General features: G+C 53.2%; 2 protein-coding genes across 3 annotated transcripts in view; one reads left to right on the forward strand and one right to left on the reverse strand.

Moving 5' to 3' along the window:
• Dnah1 (dynein axonemal heavy chain 1) overlaps positions 1-15,852 on the forward strand; it is a 66,642-nt gene extending 50,790 nt beyond the window's left edge. Inside the window, exons 52-77 of the mRNA XM_076856263.1 lie at positions 1,402-1,593; positions 1,971-2,081; positions 2,902-3,087; positions 3,658-3,849; positions 5,063-5,230; positions 5,327-5,518; positions 5,648-5,779; positions 6,230-6,355; positions 7,657-7,776; positions 7,883-8,032; positions 8,135-8,295; positions 8,863-9,088; positions 9,220-9,415; positions 9,733-9,884; positions 10,349-10,545; positions 10,790-10,934; positions 11,167-11,325; positions 11,404-11,535; positions 11,920-12,090; positions 12,183-12,362; positions 12,432-12,608; positions 13,232-13,402; positions 13,541-13,671; positions 14,317-14,668; positions 14,980-15,214; positions 15,731-15,852. Coding sequence (XP_076712378.1) covers positions 1,402-1,593; positions 1,971-2,081; positions 2,902-3,087; positions 3,658-3,849; positions 5,063-5,230; positions 5,327-5,518; positions 5,648-5,779; positions 6,230-6,355; positions 7,657-7,776; positions 7,883-8,032; positions 8,135-8,295; positions 8,863-9,088; positions 9,220-9,415; positions 9,733-9,884; positions 10,349-10,545; positions 10,790-10,934; positions 11,167-11,325; positions 11,404-11,535; positions 11,920-12,090; positions 12,183-12,362; positions 12,432-12,608; positions 13,232-13,402; positions 13,541-13,671; positions 14,317-14,668; positions 14,980-15,214; positions 15,731-15,852 — 4,476 coding nt within the window. The remainder of the gene's footprint in view (positions 1-1,401; positions 1,594-1,970; positions 2,082-2,901; positions 3,088-3,657; positions 3,850-5,062; positions 5,231-5,326; positions 5,519-5,647; positions 5,780-6,229; positions 6,356-7,656; positions 7,777-7,882; positions 8,033-8,134; positions 8,296-8,862; positions 9,089-9,219; positions 9,416-9,732; positions 9,885-10,348; positions 10,546-10,789; positions 10,935-11,166; positions 11,326-11,403; positions 11,536-11,919; positions 12,091-12,182; positions 12,363-12,431; positions 12,609-13,231; positions 13,403-13,540; positions 13,672-14,316; positions 14,669-14,979; positions 15,215-15,730) is intronic.
• A 543-nt stretch (positions 15,853-16,395) lies between these two features.
• Bap1 (BRCA1 associated deubiquitinase 1) lies at positions 16,396-25,205 on the reverse strand. Of its 2 annotated transcripts, none has more exons than XM_076831999.1 (17): positions 25,037-25,205; positions 24,905-24,934; positions 24,741-24,795; positions 23,716-23,848; positions 23,201-23,320; positions 22,498-22,559; positions 22,269-22,411; positions 21,921-21,999; positions 21,381-21,450; positions 20,920-21,067; positions 20,267-20,451; positions 19,718-19,851; positions 18,695-19,173; positions 18,422-18,582; positions 18,085-18,177; positions 17,916-17,988; positions 16,396-17,743 (listed from the first exon to the last, which is right to left on the reverse strand). In XM_076831999.1, the coding sequence occupies exons 1-17, from the start codon at positions 25,071-25,073 to the stop codon at positions 17,610-17,612; spliced, it is 2,136 nt and encodes a 711-aa protein (XP_076688114.1). In that variant the 5' UTR covers positions 25,074-25,205; the 3' UTR covers positions 16,396-17,609. The 2 variants fall into 2 exon arrangements, with proteins under 2 accessions (XP_076688114.1, XP_076688044.1); XM_076831929.1 differs by having other exon boundaries at positions 21,381-21,504.
• Positions 25,206-25,275: the final 70 nt, after the last annotated feature.

The following is a 25,275-nucleotide window of genomic DNA, read 5'->3' on the forward strand; positions in this document are numbered from 1 at the left end:
TGAGGATCAAGCTCTCGGGGAGAACTGTTTCATTTTGGGAATGGACTTAGAGAGTCCCAGAGGCTTGGGTGAGAGGCCCATGCCCACCATCAACAGTAAGCCTTTGGTCGAACAGTTTTGCCTAAGTCTCAATTTCCTCATCTGTACTAGGGAGTGGCATGGGTCTAGGGTAATATAGGATGCTTGGCATATGAGTACGTGGTTCCCGTTTCCTTTCTTCCCTGAGTGTTTCATGGCAGGTTTTTTTCTTCCAAGAACCCCCGCCCCCCGCCTAACAAGACTCCAGAGACCACAGGTGGAGGTGGGCTGGTGTGCTCATCAGTTTTGCATTACTGTGACCAAAATACCTGACAAGAGCAACTTAAAGGACAAAATGTTCATTTGGGGCTTACAGTTGCAGAGGTTCCCTCCATGGTCAACCAATTCCATTGCAGAACATCATGGCAGAAGGTCGTAGTGAAAGAAAGCTGTCAGCTCAGGGCAGCCAGGAAGCAGAGAGAAAGCTAGGCACCAGGGACAAAATATAAACACACCTGCAGTGACCTACTTCCTGTAGCCATACCCTGCCATCTGTGGTTATTACCCAGTAGAGTATTCTTTCAAATGATTGATCCATCAAATGGATTAATCCACCAATCAGATCATAGCTCTAATAATCTAATCATTTTACCTCTGAATATTCCTGCATTATCTAACATGAACTTTTTGGTGGGGAGGGAGGGGGAGGGGGTACCAGAGTCTGAACCCTTAGGAGTGCTTAACCACTGAGTCACATCCCCATCCCTTTTTATTTTTTGTTTTGAGACAGGGTCTTTCTAAATTGCTAGGGTCTTGCTAAGTTGCTGAAGCTGACCTCAATGTTGTGATCTTCCTCTTCAGCCTCCCAAGTCACTGGAATTATAGACATGTACCACCACACCTGGCTAATATGAGATTTTTTTTTTTTGAGGGACACCTCACATCCAAACCATAACAATCAAATCTGTTGGATAGAACCTCATAGAGTAATGGCCTTCTGGGGATCAAGATTTAAGTCAAACACCACATTTTCCCCACCCAGCTATGGTCGGGCCTTGCACCTTCTTTTCCCATAGTTCCAGCCTTGGAGAGGACACACCATAGATCTCTCAGTGAGAGGCAAGTCATGGGAGCTGTGACAAGAGCACTGGGCCACAGTTAGGAGTCACCTGGGTCCAGATTCAAAGCCAATTCTGGGCCTTGGGGTTTCATCTGCATGAGAGGTGACTTGGACTGTAGGTTGTAAGGATCTTGGGAAAGACTGAGATATGGGGATGCCATGGCCCCCTCCTTGGGACCAGGCTGTAGTAACTTTGTGGGTACCCAGTGTACTGTCTTTGCAGGGGGACCACAAAACTAGCATCAATTATCTCCCCTATGCAGACTCAGGTTTGCGTGTATATCCACCAGTCAGTGGCCAAGAAGTGCATCGAGTACCTGGCAGAGCTGGCCCGCCACAATTATGTGACCCCCAAGAGCTATTTGGAGTTGCTCCATATTTTCTCCATCCTCATTGGGCAGAAGAAGCTGGAGCTTAAAACTGCCAAAAACCGCATGAATAGTGGCCTTGATAAGGTGGGTTTGGGGGAGGCTGGTGGACAGTAGCTGTAGTTTCTGCCTGCTGGGTGTTTGCCAGGGTGACCCAGCATTTGAAACTGCAGCCCACAGTGTTTAAACAGGTGATTCCCTCCCTCCATGAAAGAATAAAAGTTATCAGCCAAAGATGAGGCTAAAGCAGCTATCCCGCAAATTCTTGGGAGACTGGGCACCTTACTTTGGGGTCCACTGAGCAACGTGGGAGTCACTGAAATTGCTATGGCCCCCCTCTCAGGAATGGGGGTGGCCCAACAGGGCCCTTTCCAGATCTTCCAGACCTGGCGTGCTCTCTCTCTCTCTCTCTCTCTCTCACCCCTGTCACACCTGTTTTACCCTCTGTTTCCCCCACCCTCCAGTTACTGCGGACTTCTGAAGATGTAGCCAAGATGCAGGAAGAGCTAGAGGTTATGCGTCCCCTGCTGGAAGAGGCTGCCAGGGACACTGTGCTCACTATGGAGCAGATCAAGGTTAGGAGTGCTCCAGGACCCTCCCCCCGCAACCCTCTCGATGCCTGGCTCTGTCTGAAGATGCTCAGCATCTCCAATCACCAAATCACTAGCTACCCGACTTCCTCAAGTTATTTAGTCTTCGTGTGCCTCAGTTTCCCTATTTGGCAGTCACCCATTTATTTGGCAAGTGGTTGGTCAGAACTTATCCTATGGTAGGTGCTCCCTGGGCTAGGGATGAAGAGTGGCCTTGACAAGGTGGGTATGGGGGAAGCCTGTGGACAGTAACTGCAGTTCTGCCTGCTGGGCAGAACAGAGCAAGGCAGATGAACCCAAACAACACCAGTAACCCAACACAGACTGAGTGGCAGGGTACTGGCAGACATGTAGATTCTGCACAACAGGAGGGCCTGCCTTTGAGGGCCCCAACTTCCCTCGAAACCTCATCACACTTGTACATTCATTATGAAAGTTTTCAGGCAGTAGCCCAGAGCCCTGCTCTACCAAGTCAGGATACTGCAAAATTTTCCCGGAAGACAGGTAGGAGGAGTGCCTTTCTTTGTTGTACTTGAAGGGACCTTGTCAGGGGCAGGTATGCTCAAAGCTGGACTGGAGCCCCAGCCAGCCCCATGGTGAGGATTCGGGATGCGGAAGGGGCAGCTGGCCTTCCCAGATCTCTATGACCTGTCACAACCGCGAGGGCCCTTGGAGAACAGGACATCCCAATTCTCATTTCCTTCCTTCTGGGAAGACCAAGATACAAAGGGGAGAAAAGGAAGGAGAGCACGCTCTGTCCCTGTCACGGGCCACCAGCTGGGTTCCCCCTGTCTCCCATCCCCAGGCGGATACAACCATTGCCGAGGAGACCCAGAAATCAGTGCAGGCGGAGGAGATAAAGGCCAACGAGAAGGCCAGAAAAGCACAAGCTATTGCTGATGATGCTCAGAAGGATCTGAATGAGGCACTCCCAGCCCTGGATGCGGCCCTGGCCAGCCTGCGCAACCTCAACAAGAGTGATGTGACTGAGGTGAGCAGCGGGGTGCCACCTGGCATGCACTCTTTTTTTTTGTGGGGGGGAGTGCAGTACCGGGAATTGAACTCAGGGACACTCAACCACTGAGCCACATCCCCAGCCCTATTTTGTATTTAGAGACAGGGACTCACTGAGTTGCTTAGTGCCTCGCTTTTGATGAGGCTGGCTTTGAACTCGGGATCTTCCTGTCTCACCTCCTGAGCCGCTGGGATTACAGGTGTGCGACACTGTGCCCGGCTGGTACTCACTCTTGTGTTCTTTTCTGGTGTCCTCTTGGGTCCGGTGGTGTTTCTGGGCCCTCCCTCTGCATATCTCTTGAAGGCCATGTGTCAGGAGGTGGGCAGAATGAGGGCTAGACCCCAGCTGCTGGGCTTTCCCACCTTTTGCCAACCCCCAGGGAGCCACAGGCTTGAATCTGACCTCAGAGAATCTTTGGGCATGCATTTGGCTCTGTGACAATAGGGACTTGTTTGGCAGGGCCCATTCTTTCTGACAGAATTCCTGTCTGGGGTAACCACTCAATAATGGACCTCCCCCTTCACCACGTCATGCTTTGGCCTACAGGTGCGTGCCATGCAGCGGCCACCCCCAGGCGTGAAGTTGGTCATAGAAGCTATGTGCATCATGAAAGGTATCAAGCCCAAGAAGGTACCTGGAGAGAAACCAGGCACCAAAGTGGATGACTACTGGGAGCCAGGCAAGGGGCTTCTGCAGGACCCAGGTCGCTTCCTAGAGAGTCTCTTCAAGTTTGACAAGGTGAACATGCCAGGCACATGGGACAGCTAGGGGGTGAGGACAGGACCCAACAGAGCAGGGAAGCATGTGGGGAGCTGCATCTCTCTGCCTACTCCCTGTCCCCACCAGTAGCACCCTGTGGGCCACATGATGAGTGGGACCATGGGGCATGGAGCCTGCCCTGAGGAGCTCTCTGTCTGGTAGAGTGGCAGCAAACCCACCAACAGATGGACATTGAGGAAACAGGGATCAGGGTAGGCTCGCTGGGGCCCATGGGATGTCACCCACAGTCACTCCAAGGCTCTACAGTCTAAAGATTCCCTTTCATGCTCTTTCCTTCCTGGATCCTCATGGCCTTGGCCAAGACCTTCACTGTGTGCTCTACAATCAGCTCTCTTCCTCAGCTTCAGCATCTGAGCTTCAACTTCCCTTATGTGTCTCTGGATTTCTCTGTCTGTCCATGTGGGGCTCTCAGTACCCAGGTGTAAGTGCTCTCTCAAGGACTGTGCCATGGTTAGATCTGCCTGGAGCCTGCAGCCCCCTTTAGAGGAACTCTCTCCAGCCCAGAAACTGGTCAAGGGCAGCTGCCTGTTGACCACCAGGTGCCAGGATCAAGGACTGGACATCCCTCACACTGAGCTCAGAGAATGGAGACAGTGGGCCATCTCAGCAGCCACTGGACCCCCTTTTGGCTACACCATTCCTCTGAGAGACCCAGAGGCCTAATTAAGCCTCTCTGAAAGAAGCATCCAGCCAGGAGTGCTCAGGGCCAGGGCTCAGGCTCCCCTGGACCTGCCCCAAGCTCAAACCTCTGGGAGTTCCTTAGCAATGCAGTTTCCTAGGTGCATTGTGAACTACCAGGGTTCACCTCTCCCCAGGTGGGACAAGAGCCACAGGGTGTGGGAAGCTCTTGGGACCTGGTTGGGCATCAGAACCCTTCCCTCTTCTCCACACCTCCTGGTGCTCTTGTCCTCAAGAAAGAACGCTTGACTTTCATTTTGTTTTTAAATGGGGACTTGTATATGATCAGACCTTGAGGCTTCTGAAGAATTCATGTGAAATTCTGGGAACACTGACATTTCCTGTTCGCTCAGCCTTTCTGGGCTCTTTTCTCTTTAAGGAGAAGGGCACTGTACTGCACAGGGCATAGGAAATAGAAACAGGATCTGTGTGTCCCGGCAGAGCCCCTCCCCTGCCACCGAGCTGCTTTCTGAGGTCTTGATTCCCATCCCAGGACAACATTGGGGATGTGGTGATCAAGGCCATCCAGCCATATATTGACAATGAGGAGTTCCAGCCAGCTGCCATTGCCAAGGTGTCCAAGGCCTGTACCTCTATCTGCCAGTGGGTGCGCGCCATGCACAAGTACCACTTTGTGGCCAAGGCTGTGGAGCCCAAGCGGGTGAGGAGCAAGTACAGCGGGTGCGGAACTGGCTCCCCCTCACCCACCGCCCCAGGTGCTTGCTGGCAAATTGACCCCTGCATCCTCTGCCTGCAGCAAGCCCTGCGGGAGGCCCAGGATGATCTGGAGGTGACGCAGAAGATCCTGGAAGAGGCCAAGCAGCGCTTGCGGGAGGTGGAGGAGGGCATCGCCACCATGCAGGCAAAGTACCGAGAATGCATCGCCAAGAAGGAGGAGCTGGAAGTGAAGTGTGATCAGTGTGAGCAGCGACTGAATCGGGCTGACAAGGTGTGTGCCTCCCGACAGGGGCCAGGGGGTTCTGGGTTGTCTTAGCAACCTCAGTAGCTGCAGTGGGCAGGGCCAGTCCCAACCCCCATCCTAGCATCCCAGAACCTTCCCGTGGTGCTACCTCTGCAGCTCATCAATGGACTGTCGGATGAGAGGGTGCGCTGGCAGGAGACGGTGGAGAACCTGGAGAACATGCTTGACAACATCTCTGGTGATATGATAGCGGCTGCCGGCTTTGTGGCCTACCTGGGCCCCTTTACAGTAAGGAGCCTCCAGCTCTGCCTCTGACCAGCCTCACCTCCCAAAGAGACCCTCCTTTAAGGTCTCACCTCCCAGAGGGCAGCCTGCAGGGCTAGACCTCTGAGCCAAGTTCTGGGGACACAGCACTGCATAGAATAGCCACCCTGTGGGGCTGGCCCTAGTGGGAACATGAGAGCTCACATAGGCGCAACTGTGTGTGCCAGGCTCTGCCCTAAATGCTTCATCTTGGGTCCCATTTAGTCCACCCAGCTGCCTGTACAGGTGGGTGGTGTTAGTGTTACCCCTGTTTCAGAGATGAAGGATGAGGTTTGTGGAATCCCCAAGTTGCCTGAAGCAAGTCCCTGGCTCCACATCCGAGTTCTGACCTGGGTGCAGAACTGTGGTGTAGCAGGAGGTGAGGAGGGTACCAGGGCTGTCTAGTGCAGCGATCCTGAGTCAGGCATCTTCCAGGGCCAGTACCGCACAGCGCTCTATGACCAGTGGATCCAGCAGCTCACAAAACATAAAGTCCCGCACTCTTCCGAGCCCTCGTTGATTGGGACACTGGGGAACCCTGTGAAGATCCGCTCATGGCAGGTACTGGCCCCAGAAGGCAGGAGTGACCTGACGGGGCTGCAGGGCAGGAACCTCCTGTCTCACTCATTCACACCCTCTTTTCTGGCATCTGGTTCAGAGGTGTCTCCCCAGATCCTTGCCAGATCTGGCAAGAGGGTGGAGGACAGGAGAAGAGGAGAAAACTAGGCGGTGCAACACAGATGCTAGCTAAATGGGAGGAGAGGGCTTAAGGGGGACTTTTAAGAGTAGAAGAGTGGTCAGACACAGTGGCACACACCTGTAATCCCAGCAACTCGGGAGGCTAAAGCAGGAGGATCATGAGTTCAAAACCAGCTTCAGCAACTTACGGAGGCTCTAAGCAACTTAGCAAGAGCCTATCTCTAATAAAACATTTTAGAAAATGGCTGGGGATGTGGCTCAGTGATTGAGCACCCTGGGTTCAATCCCAGGTGCAAAAAAAAAGAGTTGGGATAGGGTGGAGGAGCAGTGTCCAGGGGAAGGTTTAAGAAAAGTTTCTTGAAAGAAGTCATGTCTTAATGGAATATTACTCAGCCTTAAACAAGAATGAAATTATGGCATCTGCTGGTAAATGAATGCAATTGGAGAATATTATGCTAAGCGAAATAAGCTGATCCCAAAGAACCAAAAGCCAATGTTTTCTCTGATATGCTGATGCTAATTCACAAGGAGGTGGGGACAATAGAGGTATTTTGGACTAGACAGAGGGGAGTGAAGAGAGGGGAGGGGGTATGGGGGTAGGAAGGATAGTGGAATGAATCAGACACTCTATGTGCATATATGATTACATGACCTGTGTAACTCTACGTTATGTATAACCAGATGAATGAAAAGTTTTACTCTATTTATGTCTGATGTATCAAAATGCATTCTACTGTTGTTTATAACTAATTAGAACAAATAGAAAAAATATGTAAAAAAAAAAAAAAGAAGTAGTCATGTCTAAAGTAAACCCTGAAGGGGAAGTTTAGTTGGCAAAAGGAGAGAACTGAAAGGCTATTGGCAGAGGCAATCACCAGGATGGCCAACGGGTGGGCTTTGTGAAGGTGGTATCAAGGACTCCGTAGATATGAGGACAGAGAGGCCCAGTGGAAGAGGGCATCAGGAGCCAGCCCAGGAGCAGGGGAGAGGCAGGCGCCCTGGGGACTGAGACCTTGCCCACGCTTCCCCTGCCCCACACATCTGAGGGCTGAAATAAGGAGTAAGAAGTCTACAGTCAAAGCATGAGGTTGGAGCAGCAATGCCCCCAGGTGACCCTGCTTGTAAGACAGCACTGGCTCAGTCTGGTACCCGGTCTCCCGCAGATTGCTGGCCTCCCAAACGACACTTTATCAGTGGAGAATGGGGTCATCAACCAGTTCTCCCAGCGCTGGACCCACTTCATTGACCCCCAGAGCCAGGCCAACAAATGGATCAAGAACATGGTATAAGCCCGCCAACCAAGACTGCCATCCCACCCTGGCTGGGCTGAGCACATGGAGGGGCAGCTGAGTCTCAAACTCAGTCCCAATTTGCCCCCTCCCCCTCCAGGAGAAAGACAGTGGGCTGGATGTGTTCAAGCTGAGTGACCGCGACTTCTTGCGCAGCATGGAGAATGCCATCCGCTTTGGCAAGCCGTGCCTTCTGGAGAACGTGGGCGAGGAACTAGACCCAGCCCTAGAGCCCGTGCTGCTCAAGCAGGTGGGCCAGTGCGGGGAGGATGCCCACGGGCTATAGGCCTGGACAAGGAGCTGTCTGTGCCATGCTGGTGAACTCAGGCCCCATGCACCTGCCTGTCCACAGACGTACAAGCAACAGGGGAACACAGTGATGAAGCTGGGGGACACAGTGATCCCCTACCATGAGGACTTCAGGATGTACATCACCACCAAACTGCCCAACCCGCACTACACGCCCGAGATCTCCACTAAACTCACCCTCATCAACTTCACCCTGTCACCCAGGTAAGCCCCCACTGGGGATCTCCAAGCATCAGCTCTGCCTCCTCCTACCCAGCTGCTCCTTGGCTACCCCCAGGCTGGGACTTGGCTAGTGGGGGTGAGGGGAGTCTTTTCCCATTTTAGAGCCCCACCAGCTTCTTCCCAGTCCCTCTGGCATTCCAAGGTTTTTGGCCCTCGTTCCTGTCAAAGTTTCTACCTATGAAGCATCTGTGCTAAGGCCTCCGTTTGATGGCCACTGTGAACCTCTCCTCAAGTCAGTTTGTCCATATTGGTCACCCACAGCCCCCTCCTGCTGAGGAAGAATTGTTCAGAGACCCCAACATGAACTGGTCAGCTCCTGCTGCGATTCCAGGCTGCCACCTGAGGTCTTACTGAGAACCATTTGCTCTAAAGGCAGGTTCTGTACCACCCCTGCAGCCTGAGATGGAGGCCAGGCCTCCTAGTCTGACACTGACAAGGACACTGGGCTCTTGGAGTTCTGGGAGCACAAGTCGATAAGTGAGCAGGCTCAAAACTAGCTGTCTGGGGCTCACCAGGTATTACAAACAAGGTTTCTCCTGCCCCTGGCAGCGGCCTAGAGGACCAGCTACTGGGACAGGTAGTGGCTGAGGAGCGACCCGACTTAGAGGACGCCAAGAACCAGCTGATTATTAGTAATGCCAAGATGCGTCAGGAGCTCAAGGACATTGAAGACCAGATCCTGTACCGGCTCAGCTCCTCTGAGGGCAACCCTGTGGATGACATGGAGCTCATCAAAGTGCTCGAGGCTTCCAAGATGAAGGCTGCTGAGATCCAGGTGGGCAAGTGCCTGCCCACCCACCTGCCCCTCCCCACCTGCCCCAGGCCTGGGGCCTACTCCCCATCCACCTCCGTTTTTGTTCTTTGCCAGCCTACCTGGGCTTGACACCCCTCCCACTGTACCCCCAGGCCAAGGTCAGGATTGCAGAGCAGACAGAGAAGGACATTGACCTCACGCGCATGGAATACATACCCGTGGCAGTCCGCACCCAGATCCTCTTCTTCTGTGTGTCCGACCTGGCCAATGTGGACCCCATGTACCAGTACTCCCTCGAGTGGTTCCTCAATATCTTCCTCTCAGGCATTGCCAACTCAGAGAGGGCAGGTAACCCTGGGACCACAGGCACAATGGGCCTCCCCGATTCCCGACACAGACAGGACTCATGTGCCATACATTTCCATTGTGGGGCACATACATACATAAACTCACACCTGGGTTCACAGGCACTGTTTCCCATCAGCCTCTCGGTACCTACGTACACACTCACTACTCCCTACCCTTTATTGCAAACACCAGCTGCCCAAGGAGATGCCCAGACAGTCCCTGTGGCTGCTGGGAGACTGGCTAGACTGAGTTGGATCCTGGGATCTTCCTTCCTCTCCCTTCTCCCTGCACTCTGCTATCACCTCTCTGCCCTGCAGAAAACCTGAAGAAGCGCATCAGCAACATCAACCGCTACCTGACCTATAGCCTCTACAGCAACGTCTGCCGCAGCCTCTTTGAGAAGCACAAGCTGATGTTCGCTTTCCTACTGTGTGTCCGCATCATGATGAACGAGGGCAAGATCAACCAGGTGGAGAAGCGGGGAGATGGCCTGGTGGGTTGACTGCCTGAGGGGCTGCCCTGTTGTGGGCTTGAGAGAACCCGGTCAATGGAAAGAGAAAGTCGGGTGCAGGAGCACAGAAAGAGCTGAGGGATAGCCTAACCCTAACCCTAAGAAAACACAGTTCCTTGGTTAAATACAACAGGAGACCCTGGGTAAATTGTGGCCCACCAACGTTGTGAACACAGGCCTTCTTAGAGCCAGTGAGCATAGAAACCATCCCCAGGGACAGACAGTCCTGAGACTCCCACAACTGTTTGACCAAGAGGTCCCACAGAATACATAACCAGGAAAACAGCAGAGCAGGGACACTAACTTGGACCTGTTTGACTGAACATCCTGAAGGTTGACTCAGTTTTTCTAGGTTGGGGACCCAGAGGCAGGAAGGAGCCAGCCACAGAGCCTAGGCATCAACATGCCCTGTCCCCTGCCAGGCTGAATGGCGCTACCTCCTGTCTGGGGGCTCTATCCAGAGCATGACTGAGAACCCTGCACCAGACTGGCTGTCAGACCGGGCCTGGCGAGATATCTTGGCACTCTCGAACCTGCCCACATTTTCTTCCTTCCCCTTCGATTTCACAAAGCACCTCTCAGAATTCCGAGTCATCTTTGACAGCCTTGAGCCCCACCGGTGAGCTGGTTTCCAGAGCATGGCAGGATGGGAACAGGGAGGAGGTGAGGCCTCTGGAACCTGCCCAGGAAGCTACTCCAAGGGACCAATCAGGGTGCTATGCAGCTATGACCACATCTCTCCTGTGCCCCTCAACCCTGTGCTCTTGGGACACCATACTCTCCCCTGCTGTTCAGCTGGGAGAATCCTGGGGTCAGAGGCTTCCCACAGGCTGGTTTTCAGGAAGATGTGGGCACTATTGCAGGCAGCCCTTGCCTGGCATCTGGGACCAATTCCTGGACCAGTTCCAGAAGCTGCTGGTCCTCCGCTGCCTGCGTGGGGACAAGGTTACCAATGCCATGCAGGACTTTGTGGCCACCAACCTGGAACCACGCTTCATTGAACCCCAGGCAAGTGCTGGCACCCTGGGTCTCAAGGGCCTCATTGCACCTGGGTACACTATCTTGCAGACTTGGCCAGGTCAGGACTCCTTTCCATCCCCAAAGAATCTGGAAGGTTCCAGGTCCCACCAGGAAGCCTGTCTGGGACCTCTCCAAGAACCCCAGGAACCCCCTTTCCTTGACCTGGTCCCTGTCTCTCATCAGCCCCAGGTGGTCCAAGGATCTCTCCCTGTCATTGCAGACGGCCAACCTGTCATTGGTGTTCAAAGAGTCCAACTCCACCACACCTCTCATCTTTGTACTGTCACCTGGCACAGACCCTGCTGCTGACCTCTACAAGTTTGCTGAAGAGATGAAGTTCTCTAAGAAGCTTTCTGCCATCTCCTTGGGCCAGGGGCAGGTGAGGGCTAGGCAGGGAGAAGGAGAGTGGGCAGGGGGGCAGCTTTCCCCCACCACTCAGTGCTTCTGCCCCCCACAGGGCCCTCGGGCAGAAGCCATGATGCGCAGCTCCATAGAGAGGGGCAAGTGGGTCTTCTTCCAGAACTGCCACCTGGCGCCAAGCTGGATGCCAGCTTTGGAGCGCCTCATCGAGCACATCAACCCTGACAAGGTATGCCATGCTGCCTGTTACAGACTTGCTGAAGGGACTAATAATCTATCCATCAAGTACTGATAAGGCTTAAATGAGATTATCCTGCACACTCCGTCCAGCCCAGGGCACATAGCAAGTGCTCATTAACTGTCATAGGCACCATGCATTGACTAAATTAACCAAGTTATTGGGTCTCATAGCCTGGCGACTTACCCAGGGCTACCCAACACAGATAGAGTGACTCTAGGACTTGCAAAAGCTCATATTCTTAACTAGCTGTCAATGCAACCTTTCCTGGCCTGCTCCACAGATGGAGTCAGGTGGAGGGTAAGCTCAGAGCCCCTTGGGTAGAAGGGAGCTTGGTGTTGGGTCTCAGTGTTCATGAGGAGCTATGCCCCCCAGGTGCACCGGGACTTCCGCCTATGGCTCACCAGCCTGCCCAGCAACAAGTTCCCAGTGTCGATCCTGCAGAATGGCTCCAAAATGACTATTGAGCCACCACGTGGTGTCAAGGCCAACCTGCTGAAGTCCTACAGCAGCCTCACTGATGACTTCCTCAATTCCTGTCGCAAGGTGAGACATGCTCTGTGTGTGTCTGTCTGCCAGCCCTGCCCCCCATCTCTTTGCCTCATGCACCCCACCCCACCCCCACCCAACTCCCACAGGTGATGGAGTTCAAGTCCCTGCTGCTGTCTCTGTGCCTATTCCATGGGAACGCACTGGAGCGTCGTAAGTTTGGGCCTCTGGGTTTCAACATCCCCTACGAGTTCACAGATGGAGACCTGCGCATCTGCATCAGTCAGCTCAAGATGTTCCTAGACGAGTATGAGGACATCCCCTACAAGGTGGGCCAGGAACAGGTTGGGAACAGGGGCCAGGCACTTGTGTGGGGTCCTCACCAACCCACCCCACAGGTCCTCAAGTACACGGCAGGGGAGATCAATTATGGGGGTCGCGTCACAGACGACTGGGACCGCCGCTGTGTCATGAACATCCTGGAGGACTACTACAAGCCTGCCGTACTCTCCCCCGATCACGTCTACAGTAACTCGGGCATCTACCACCAGATCCAACCCACCTATGACCTCAATGTGAGGCCAGCTGCAAGAATTGAGCAGGAGGGGGCTTGCCAGGCTGGGTTTCTGGGGTATCATGAACACCTCAGTGCTGGGTGAAAAGAGGCAGGGCCGTCCAGGGGCTTGTTTTCACTGTTGAAACCATCTCAGGGTAAGGGAGGCAGAGTCAGTCCCCACCCACTGAAAAGCAGGTTCTGGGGAGAGATGGACCCCACTTGAGCCACTGTGTGTGTGATTACTCAGAGCAAGTTGGGGCAGCTCCTCCAAGATGGTAACAGAGTCATGCTATGCAGTCAGAAAAGGCTCCCTGAGGACATGATACCTCTACTGAGATGAGTGGACAGAAGTCATGAGCCAAGGCTGGGTTGGGTGGGCACCAATGCAGGAGGGAGCATTTGGGTTTGAGCAGCTGAATGAAGATCAGGAAGCTCTATGGCAGTGAGGCAGCCTGGGAGGAAAACAAGGGTCACACCACACAACGGCCATGCAGTCCCACGAATAACAGGGAGATGCATATGGTTGCTACCAGGGGTGATAAGTGAGAGACATGACAATTAGGATGTGCTCCTAAGGAGGATGACTCTGAAAGCTGGGATAGAGCAAGGCAGGGCCTTCAGTTCAGCCCTCCTGCCTCCTAGGGCTACCTGAACTACATCAAGAGCCTCCCACTCAACGATATGCCTGAGATTTTTGGCCTGCATGACAATGCCAATATCACCTTTGCCCAGAATGAGACTTTTGCCCTGCTGGGCTCCATCATCCAGCTACAGCCCAAATCGTCCTCTGTCGGCGGCCAGGGCCGGGAAGAGGTGGGTGCTGGCTTTGGGGAGGGCCAACATTGGGCTACACCATCCTTCCTGTCCCCTGTGAGGAGGACTCTGCATGTGGAATCTTGCAGGAGTTAAAGGAGGTCAGCCCTGTCCCTTAGTGTCTCTTTGCCCTTGCAGATAGTAGAAGATACGGCCAAGAACATTCTGCTCCAGGTGCCTAATCCAATCAACTTGCAATCAGTGGTAGCCAAATATCCTGTGCTATATGAAGAATCAATGAATACAGTGCTAGTACAAGAGGTCATTAGGTAATTCTTCCTGCCCCACCCTCAGCTCTGAGTCAGTGGCTACTGTGTTATAGAGAAATGACAACAGGAGTCCTTATGGGCTCAGTGCCACACCAGTGCTATACATCTATCCTCTAACTCAGCCAATTGTTTTTTATTCCCATGTTATAGATGAGTAAACTTGCTGCAGTCTGGCTGGGCACAAATAACCGAGCCGCCAAAAAACCTTGTAGGTTCAAACAGCAACTCTTTATTCCCGAACTCTCACCGGCACTCTACACACACTTCCTCCACTGGGCTCTGCGTGCCAATTCTCTCAGAACCCCACAAGAACTCAATGGGAACTCCAAAGTAGCGGCGCCCGAGGCAGCAGGATCCGCCCTAATCCCCCGAGCAGGGTCCTTTCAACCATTCCCTCTGGCAAAAATGCCAGGCGTCATTCCAACTAAACTGTGGCTCTCAACATAAACTGAGGCTCTGAAAGGGTTAAGTGACAAGTGACTATCCCAGGTCATACTTTGCTAAGGGCCAGAGCTAGGATTTGTTCCTAGGCCACCTGATCCAGCTCTATACTCTTGTCTCTATGTTCTGCCATTACTTTTCTGTGTCTGGCCCTGAATTAGGGACCCTAGCCCACAGCCAGCTTCCTTGCTTCTGGCCCCATAGGTATAACCGGCTGCTGCAGGTGATCACACAGACACTACAAGACCTACTCAAGGCACTCAAAGGGCTGGTGGTAATGTCCTCACAACTGGAGCTGATGGCTGCCAGCCTGTACAACAACAGTGTGCCTGAGTTCTGGAATGCCAAAGCCTATCCATCACTCAAGCCACTGGCCTCATGGGTCATGGACCTGTTACAGCGCCTGGACTTCCTGAAGTCCTGGATCCAAGGTGGCATCCCAGCTGTCTTCTGGATCAGTGGCTTCTTCTTTCCCCAGGCCTTCCTTACAGGCACTCTGCAGAACTTTGCCCGCAAGTTCGTCATCTCCATTGACACTATTTCCTTCGATTTCAAGGTCAGGGGACAGTCAGAGCCAGGTCAGGTAACAGGCTGGGGTACAGCTTAGGTAGGAGGGTCACTGAGGCCATAGTTGCTTGGCAGTTAGGGCAACCCTGGGCAGGAAAGTGGGAAGACCCAGGCCAGGAGAGATCATGCACCCTAAGAAAATTCACAGGGGCAGGGTGCAGAATGCAGACCACCGGCTACAACAGCAAGGACAGGCAGGCAGGCAGAGCTCTCAGAAGGGAGTTTGTGCCTCCTGACCAAAATCCTAAACCTAATTCTGAGTATTGATAAGTTGTGGATATCTGTGTGTGCCCATCACAGGTGATGGACCTGTCACCATCAGAGCTCAAGGCCAGGCCCCAAGTGGGGTGTTATATCCATGGATTGTTCCTGGAAGGGGCCCGCTGGGACCCACTGGATTTCCAGCTAACTGAGTCTCGGCCCAAGGAGCTATACACAGAGATGGCTGTAATCTGGCTTTTGCCAACACCCAACCGCAAGGTCCAGAACCAGGACTTTTACCTGTGCCCAATCTACAAGACGCTGACTCGTGCTGGTATGAGGCCCAGGGAATGAATCCTACACTACAAGTAGGACTGACCCAGCCCAATCCAGCCCAAGGCAATTAAACTGACCCAAGTTACCTGAACAGAAAGGCTGGCCAAGGTTTGGGCCAGTGCAGAGCCAGGCCAGCAGCAGGTAAGGGGCTTAACTCATTGCCTGTTCACCTCCCTTGCAGATCCCCTTTGGGACCTGGAGCCTACAAGCTCTAGAACACCATAGAGGGTTCACAGGAATAATCAAGGCCCAGAACAGGAATGAGCCTGGGCTGGGTCTATCAGGGGATGAGCAATAGAGCATCAACTCTCCTCTATCTCCATCTTCAATCATCAGTGCAGGCCTGATCCTTAGCCAGACCCACTCCTCAGGCAGGCTTCCTCTTGGGCCAGGACCCCTCCTCCCTCTCCCCTACTCAATATGCCAAACATTGCCCTTGTTCTTGCCTTATCCCTGCTCTAGCAGTGACAAGGCATGACCTAACCCTCCCCCTTCTCTTGCCTGCCTGCTCCAGGAACACTATCAACCACAGGCCACTCCACCAACTATGTCATTGCTGTGGAGATCCCCAGTGACCAACCTCAGCGACACTGGATAAAGCGTGGTGTGGCTCTCCTTTGTGCGCTGGACTACTAAACTTGGCCAGAAGGGCCAGAGCCATTAAAGTCACATTTTTCAGTCAGTCCAGCTTGTCTTGGCTGCTTGAATGAGGCTCCCTCTGTAGGCTCCACTGCTAGTGTGGGGGTGAGGGGCTGCAGCAGCCTCAGCAGAGTGGCAGAGGCAGCTTTGGCCTGCTGTACCTGTCCAGATGCCACAAAGGGAGATACATACCCTTCCAGGTCCCAGGGCCCTTCCAGGGAGAATCACATCAGGCAGAACTAGAGGCAGCCCTGCCTCCTCAACCCAGAGTCCCCTACATCCCCAGGTCACAAAGTCACCAGATTTGGTGATAGTCAAGTCCTCTGTACAGCTTGTCTCAGAGGCCATCTGAAGTCCCCCTCAGCTCAGGTCCTACATCCCAGACCTAGCATTCCAAAGATCTCTGAACCAGAGGTTCCAATGCATACTTCACTTTACCCCTCTGGTCACAAGGCATTGGGCCCAGAAAGTCCAGTAGATCACTCATGCCTACCATGGCCCAGCCTAAGACATACCTCAGGCCAGCAACCACAAGAGGAATCATTTCGTAGCAGTTTTATTCATTCACTGATCCAGTATTTACAGAAGCCAGAAGGGACAGGCCATGCTCAGCCCAGAGAGGCAGCTGCCACACTTGCCAGCCCCCCCAGTCATTATGTACAGATAAGGGACCTGTTTGGATCACCTTCAAAGCCATGTGGCAGAGGCCACAGGGCTGTTTGGGGCCTGAGCTCCAGAGGCAGTGCTGAGCCCATTACCCCCTGGCATCAAGCCCTCTGGGAACACAGGGACTCCAACTGATTTGTCTTGATCCTGCCATCCCCCACCCTGAGTGCCTGGCAGAGGCCGAGGAAGCGGGTGCAGCAGTGAGAGCTGAGAGGCACCAGCTCCTGCAAGCAGCCCAATCTCTGCTGTCCCTAAGAGGAGGGAGATATGGTAATACTGAGGGGCTGGGCAGAGGCTCCTCTGAGCCCCAGGCTCCAGGGACAGAGACCAAGAATCCAAGGTAGGCCCATAGCCAGGGCCACAACACTGAAGGCAAAGAGCCCCAGAGCCTTGCTGTGGACAATAGTCTCAACAAGCCCAGCTAGAACTAGGACAGTTTATAGGCCACCAAACAGTTCAAACACTTCTCTTTCTGCTCAAGTCAAGTAACTGGACCCCAGCAACTGCCCATTTCATCAACAGCCGCATCCCTGAGTTTGGCATTCTCCCAGGAGGAATGTAGAGAGTGGGCCTGGCTTCCTCACCACAGGGACAGGCGGGTAGCTGGGGCAGCAGGATCCAATGCCAGCTGATACCCTACAGTTGTGACCCTGGTGTGATGCAGGGACCTGGGCCTACAAGGATGACAGCTGCTAAGAGAGAAAGCAGAGTCATGAAGGTGGCTATGTTAATACAGTGGCAAGATGGGTTGGGACCCAGAAAAATAGACGTCTCTGATAGGTAAAATATATATTCTGCTGCCCAGGCAGAAGGGCCAGGTCCTGTTGCTCCACAGCCAGCTGTGGAGGAAGCCACAGCACCCTACTGTGACCCAACTCCAGCTGCTGCTTCCTGAGCATTATGGGGCTGACTGCCCACTGCCAGGCCCTAGGATGTGATACAGGTAACATGGACTGGCTCCCACTCCCAAGGCCTGGGCTCTCTGGCTGGAACTATTCAGTAATACTGGGAAACGGGGAGTGAGGCAGGGAGGGGCCCTGGTGAGGGCCTCACGGCAAGAGCAGGCTGCAGAGTCAGAGCCGCGGTCCTCACTGGCGCTTGGCTTTATAGGGGCGAGAGCGTTTCCGCCTATCAGGTTTCCGCTGCTTGTGAAGCCGGCCAATGCTGACCCCTTGGCGCCGCCGTACTGAGATGTTCTGCTCCACCAGATTGGCCAGCATGCCTGTAGAAGGCAGAGACTCTTGAGTGGGTGGCTGGTTGCACAGCAACTGGCCACAGCATCAGGTACATCTCTGTGCCTCACAGTCTACTCAAGAGTTCTAAGGGAGGAGGATCTGAGAGACATGACTCTCAGCAGGGTGTGCCAATTAAGACATAGAAGTAAGCCCCCTCACCTTCCTGAGCCAGCATGGAGATGAAGGTACAAATGAATTCATCATAGTTGTGGGTCCTTCTCTGGTCATCAATCTGCAAGAAAGAAGGGTCAGGGCATCACAAATCATCTCCTCAGAGCAACTGCCCTCAGGAGGGGGCAGAGGACCAGACAGTAGAGACATTACCCACCTTAAACTTCTTTCTCTTCTCTACCTCCTCCTTGAGACAAGCCTCGTAGTTTGCGATCTCAGCCTCCACACATTTGAGCAGTGCTAGTAGCTCCTGCCAAAACCCACCAAAGCACCTGAGGGGGACTGGCCAGCATCAAAGCTCACCGGGAGGCAGCTAAAGGCTGGGGTGAGCAAGCAGAATGCATGGGGCCTGACTCCCCAACCCAGTAAGACTTCCCAGCACCTGGCTCCAGACCCCAACCTTCACACCAAAACTCCAATCAAGAACCCACCACCCAGGCCTATGCCCTTCCCTCTGCCAGGACTGGAAGGGAAAATTACAAAGGGAGGCTCACCTTGGGTGAGTACTTCTCCCCACTTAAGGGCTCGCCGGGTCTGACCAGCCCAGTCTTCTCTCTGCTGTCCGTGGCTTCCACCACCTCCTTCTCCTCTGGGCTGCCGGACCCCTGGTTGCCTTGGCTCGGTCTGACAGAGGGTGAGGAACCCTTCCCACTCTCTGGGAAGAAGGCATAAGATGTGTCAGAGTACAGGATACTTCATGGTCACCTGGCTACCTCCTACTTCCCTCCTGGCTGCACCAAGTAGCCGTGAGTCAGCCCAAGGCCCACCTGTCAGTGCCAAGGGACTCAGTACACCATCCTCAGCAAGGTGCAGCAGGCCCGTGCTGATGACAGGACCCAGGTCACGGACAGCTCGGTTGTAGCGTATGCAGTCAACACGCAGCAAACTGTCATCCTCCCCAAAAAGCACCTTGGAGATGTGGGAAGTGACAGGGCTAGAGGGCCGTGTCGGGTTGGCTGAGCGAATGGGCGAGCGCAGAGGTGAGTTGAAAGCACTACCGATCTCAGAGGCTGTGTCCGTGCTCTCATTGCTGGGTGTAGGTGAGGGCTGCGAGTGTGTGGGCACTGCCACGGCTGGACTCCCAGCCCCGCTGCTAGTCTTGATGGACAGAGGAATTGAGAGGTCTTTCTGGGACTCTTTGAGCTTCTCAGCTAAGACATTGATGGTGTTGGGCTGCAGCACCGATAGCTGCCCATCCGCAGAATTGCTCAATGACCCTGGCTTCCCTGTCCCTTTCCGCTTGTATCTGTGGACCCAAAGAAGAGGTGAGCAAAGGGAGTGGGCCAGTGACTAAACCCAACATGGCTTGAACACACCCTGTCTCCCAAGGGCCAACCCTGAAGTGACTCACATTTGTTCCAAACAGCCTGACCCTGCCCCCAAGCATGGCACCCTAGGCTCTGTGAGCTGCAGCTAGGTGTCCTCATTGGACACCTCCTCTATTCTAGTTACCTCACTTCTAGCCTTTTGCTATGCCATATCTTCCCCTCCCCATTTCCTATATCCCTCCAACCTCTTCTCCTGCCTTAACCAATCCTTCAAGGCCCAGCAGAAAGACCATGCCAACAGGACCTGCTTTGATATATGCCTGTGTTCAGCTCTCCCTCAGGCCCACCAAAAACTTCTTGGAACCTAGTCAGCCCCTTCAGACCAGCTTCTCCCAGAGCCTTGCATTCTGTAGGTGCTCAATGTTATATGCTGAATCAAGGCGTTCCCAGACATGGGCTGGAATATTCAGAACAGGCTCCAAGGTGCCTAGAGTCGGTGAGCTTTACAGAGCTAGGGCTGACCTGATGGCAGAGTTGGTATTCTGCACATCCTCCTCCTCATCATCCTCATAGTCATCCTCATCATCAGAGTACTGCTGGGGAGGGCGAACTGGAACTCGACTGCGGCCCACACCTGCTGCCAGGTCCTCTTCCTCCTGGAGCAGAGACCAGGGCATTCATGAACAGGGGCTGTTCACCTATGGTGGGCATAGTACTCAAAGGGGAGAAAAGCAACATAGCTCTGCAGGCCAAGTCCACTGAGCCCCTCCAGGTGCGCTCCTTGGCTGCCATCCACTGACTGCACAGAGGCCTACAGAGGCTTCTAGAGTGCCCTTACATGCTTTTATTCTACCAGCAGAACCCAACCCACACAGATGTACCAAGGAGCATGCCCTAAATGTTTAGTGCCACAGCCATGTAACTGGATTTAAAGATTAAAGGAGCTCTCCCTGCCTCCCTAAGCCCCAAGGAACCTGGCAATCCAGGCCCAGGAGAGGGCAAACACTAAGAAACCACCATGGCCTCTCAGAGATTCCTGGATGAAATCCTAAAAGGGTATACCCAGCTTACCTGCATGGGGGACTTGGCATAGTTGTGATTGTCTAGAAAGGCTGGCAGCCGCTGGACAATGGGGGTGGGGTTGGGGGGAACCCCATTGAGGCTGCTCCCTGGAGGCTTCACCACCAGCTTGGGTTTGCTGGGAGGACTGTGGGTCGGAGCTTGTGGGCATGAACCAGCCACCTCCTCTGCACCGTCTGAGACAGGGCAAGGAGTATAGGCAGGACCTTCAGTCAGATCCTCAAGAAAAGCCCACAGTCTCCCCAATCTTGTAACATAGCACTGCTCTCCTCCCTTCCCAGAGGAGAATAGGAGTCAGCAAGCTCTAAATCATGGTCCCACAGCAAGACTGAGAGAAGGAGGAGAGGGAAAAAGAGGGAGGCAGGAAGAAGAGGCCTCTAGAGAAAAGAAGAAAGGAAGGGTACATTATAGAGGGTACAGGGGCCTGGTAATGGCAGCCCTTTACAGATAACTGTTAGAGAAGGACTACTCTCCTTCTATGTTCTGAGTGAAAAGAGCTTCAGGCCTCTGGTAGAAGACTCTGCATTGCCAATTGCCCAAGTACTTCTACAGAGAAAGACTTGGTATGTATGGACCTCCCAGGTCAAGTTACGAGGGATGACTCTTCTCAGGAAAGAAGCCCCAAAACACTCCCCACCCAGTACCTGTGTGGATGCCCTCAGAGACTGCTGGGGCCCTGCCTGCCTCCAGCACGAGGGGGGACTTGCTGCTGGCTGGCTTGGATTCTTCAGGAAGCTGTGACTCTTGAGATTTGTGGGTCTGAATCAACTCTGGCTGTGTTACTCTAATCAACTGAAAACAGAATCCAAGGCTCAGAGGAGGTCAGAGCCAAGCCTCTACCCTAGACAGCTAAAAGCTGAGAGAGCACAATGGCCTTGGTTCTACCCATTCACAGGAAAATAAAAGCCAAACCACAACCTCCTATAAGAAGCCATTCTCCCTTCCCTCCCAAGTTCCACAAAGAAAGCAAAGGAAAGGAGTGGTTAGCTCAAGCTCAGATTCACAATAGGGTGTGATTTGGGAATCAGAGACAGATCCTGCACTGCACCAAAGGCAAGGAGAGTTAAGTTGGGCTGGGTCAGGGCCAGAGAAGAGGGGCATCTACCTGCTGCAAGGCCTCCAGTACTGTCTGACGGTTCACCTTCAGCACATGCAGCCTGGCCTCATACTTGATCCTGCGGTCGGGCACCACTGCCATCAGGTTGAAGCGGATGTCGTGGTAGGGCTCCCTGCAGTCACAGCCGTAGCTGTGAGAGCAGCTCCCACCCCAGCTCCGCCATCAGGTTGAGGCAGATATCCTGGCAGGGCTCCCTGCAATCACACCTGCAGCCATAGGTATAGGCCCAACCCCAACAGGTGGGCAGTGGCTGACCATGCACCCCAGACACCTGAGTTGGTATCCTCCAGTGACTTATCAGGTCCTATCAGGAAGTGAGCCAGCACATCTGGACCAAACAGGGCTCTGCCAAGGCCTGCTTCTCCCCCAGCCCATCCTAGAGCGAGCCACAGGCAAGAAACAAGACTAGAAGTTGGAATCCTAGAATCTAAAGTTGTTCTTGCCAGATTAGTATATGACCTTGAGATTTACAATCTCAAAGAGGGCAGTTCCAGAAGTATATAGCACATCAGGCTCCGGGATCCTTACCCTGCAGTGGCGAGGCCAATACGCTCCATGATGACCCTCCGGGCCTTGTCTGTCCACTCCTCATCCTCTCCCCAGGGCCCTAGGGAGACCAAGACGAGGAATCAGCAGGTGGGAAATCCTGAGTTTGGGCAGGTCAAGGATGGAAAGGAAGATAGAGAAGTGTGATTGAGTCAGGGAGTCATGAGCTGGTCAGGCAATGCAGTGCAGGGTGAAATCTTGGCTAGAATTAGATATTCTCAGTATCTACCCCACCCTCTGCCACTTGACCCCAAGCACCTGAGGGTCCTAAGCCCCAGATACCCAGGAAGTAAACAGAGATTCAACAGGCCCCTAGATGAGGGTGCCTACCATGATCAATGGGGTAGACCTTCAGCCCATCCAGCTCAAAGAGCCGGCCTGTGATAGGCACATAGCTGACAAAGTGGAACGCCTCCATGGTACGCACTGCACTAAGGCCATTCTGCTTCTCAGGGAGGTGACGTGGCTCAGGCCTAGAGAAGGACAAAGTGTCAGGGCCCTAACAGAAGACACTTTCTCCCACCCTCACCCTACATAAGCTTCCACAGCTCCCACATACCTGGCATGGCTATTATGTGCCTTGGCCAATTCTGGGGCATTACCAATTGCATATCCTTTGCTCTAGGAGGGATAAAATAAGGCCATATCAGAATAGCTTTTCAAATGAAGTCCTGGGTAGGGGCAAAGCTCCAGAGACAGTCCAGAATCTGAAGCAACATAGATGAACTTTCCTAAAGGGATAGTGGAGAATTCTGGGTTCCCCAAAGAAATGGGTGTACTGGCCTTGCACAGTAAGCAGAAGATACTGGAGAACAAAAGTACCAAAAGAGAAGGTTTTGGCATGGTGTCACTTATATATACAAAAAAAAAAAAAAAAATCGGGCTGGGAATATAACTCAGTGGTAGGATGAAAAGGGAGATAGAGAAGTGTGATTGAGTCAGGGAGTCATGAGTTGGTCAGGCAATGCAGTGCAGGGTGAAATCCTGGCTAGAGTTAGATATTCTCAGTATCTATCCCACCCCCTGTCACTAGGCCCCAAACACCTGAGGGTCCTAAGGTTTTGGATTCAAACCCTAGTACTACAAAAAAACAAACCAACTGCCTTACACAATTAGTTGCAAATCAAATATAATATCAACAACCATCTGAAAAAGAAATAGCTAACTAGTACCACATATACCAAGTGGTAGTAATATTAATGGCCCTGATGATCAAATCTGCCTAGCCAGCAATGGGCCAGATACAAGGCACTGCAGCCTACCTCAGGGCTGAAGCCTTTGGTGAAATCCTTCATGCGACTCAGGGTGGGCCCAAGGTCCACGTTGCTGCAGTTGAGGAGCACACTCAGCAAGGCATGAGTGGCACAAGAGTTGGGGATCAGCTGTGAAACCAAGAATATTCATACATAGCACCGTTCACCCCAAGCTCCCCCAAACCATATTCATTGGGAAGAGGGGGTAAGACAGGGAGTCATATCTGAACTATAATGCTTATCAATTCCCCTCATCTTTACCCAACATTTGTTCGTTTAACATGCACTAACTCAATACCCGCCAAGTGACTGGAAACATGGAGAATGGACTGAGATACTATCCTACTCTACAAATATTCCCTTTAATTAATAAAAGCTGGATTCTTTTGCCAAGGGGGTTCTATAGCTACAACCCTTGGAATCTGACTATCTCCTCCTCCTGCCTTTCCTACTTCCCTTTTCCAAGTTAAAAAAAAAAAAAAATGGCAGCATCCCACCCTCCAAACAAACACAGTCCAGCAGACCTGATGGGCAAAGAACATGTTATTCACAATATCGTCATCAATCACGGACGTATCATCCACCAAGGTGGAGACCTTGCGACGGGACCTGCGCTCTTCGATCCATTTGAACAGGAAGATGAATCCATATACAGGGCTGGGGGAGTAAAGAGCAGAAGGAAATCAGCATTCCCCTCTTTTTTTCCCCTATTCCTTTGCACTGTGTCAAAACTTGAGTGCTCCTGTCATGAACCCACCTCTCCCTTGGCTTCTTCCCGATACTATATCTAATTGGCCCTGAGCTCTCACACTCCAGAGGCCTGCCACAAGTACAGACAAACATAAGCTCTGACTGTGATGCTCCAAGAATCCTCCCAGTCTCCTTATGAAATCTATGGTTTTGAGTAGAAAAGCTGGAACCAAGAGGCCAGAAACAAGGTCAGAACACAAAGTAAGTCAAGAACAAATACTACGTCTGATGAGGAATTTAAGCACTAATTTTCAAATGTGGGCCCCAAGGCAAAGCCTCAATAAAGCCACCCACACTAGTATCTTCTTTTCCAGAAAATGATTCAGTCCCTATAGTAGTCTCTCTATTTACCTCTATTCTGTAGCATCAACAGGACAAGACCCTGAGTTTGGGCACCTAGGAAGGGCCTTGTTACACCAATCAATCAATACAGGAAGATCTTTGTGTAGAAATTACAGCCACAGTACAAATAAGAACATACTAATTAATTACACAGTTGCACAAAAGGCACTGTATGACCTGGGGATTCCTGCTGCAAGGGACTTCCTGTTGCAAGAACAGAAAAGGCAGCTGAACATTACCCCAAGGATGGTTAAGGATAGGGGGAGGGCTACTACCTAAAGGGAAGCACTGAGGGAAGACAGAAAACAAATAGCTTGATTAGGGGAGCATCCAAGGAGAAGGGAGTTTCCGTGGGTTATATTTTACAATTTGAATTTCCTGATACTGCCTCCCTTGAGGCGAACTGTTCCCGCCTGTCCCGGGCCCTTTGGGTGTAAGGACCGGCCCAGCCACTCACCCCTGACATTTGCTCTGAAGGTCATAGATCTCCTCCACTTGCACCCCTTTGACTCCTGCAATCAGGAAAAGGAAAACGGTAGGAAAGGGCAGCCCCTGGCCCGGCGGCAGGGCACAGGGATGGGCCCCCACATCACGGGTAGCGCGGGCGGGGGAGGCACTTACCGAAATCTTCCACCAGGAGGGTGAAGAGGCCTGGGTAGGGAGACAAGAGGATGGGGGTGGTGGTCAGGTAGCCGTGTCCCGACCCCCTCCGACCTCCCCAACCCCCAGCGGCCCGCCCTGCCCTCTCCTCACCCGGGTCGCTCTCCAGCTCCAGCCAGCCCTTATTCATCTTCCCGCGGGGCGGCCCCTCAACGCCATGTCCAGGCCCTTCCGACCCACCGCCGCCCCCGCTGGGAGCCCCCACCGCCCCCGGGGCCCCTCAGCCCCACACACAGACAACGGGCCCCGCCGCGTCACCCGCCCGCGCCGGCAACACAACGTCACCACTGCGCGACGGCCCCGCCTCTAGGCTCGACTTCCGCTGGCCCGAC

The sequence above is a fragment of the Callospermophilus lateralis genome, chromosome 1, assembly GCF_048772815.1.
Source record: "Callospermophilus lateralis isolate mCalLat2 chromosome 1, mCalLat2.hap1, whole genome shotgun sequence".
NCBI classification, from domain to species: domain Eukaryota; kingdom Metazoa; phylum Chordata; class Mammalia; order Rodentia; family Sciuridae; genus Callospermophilus; species Callospermophilus lateralis.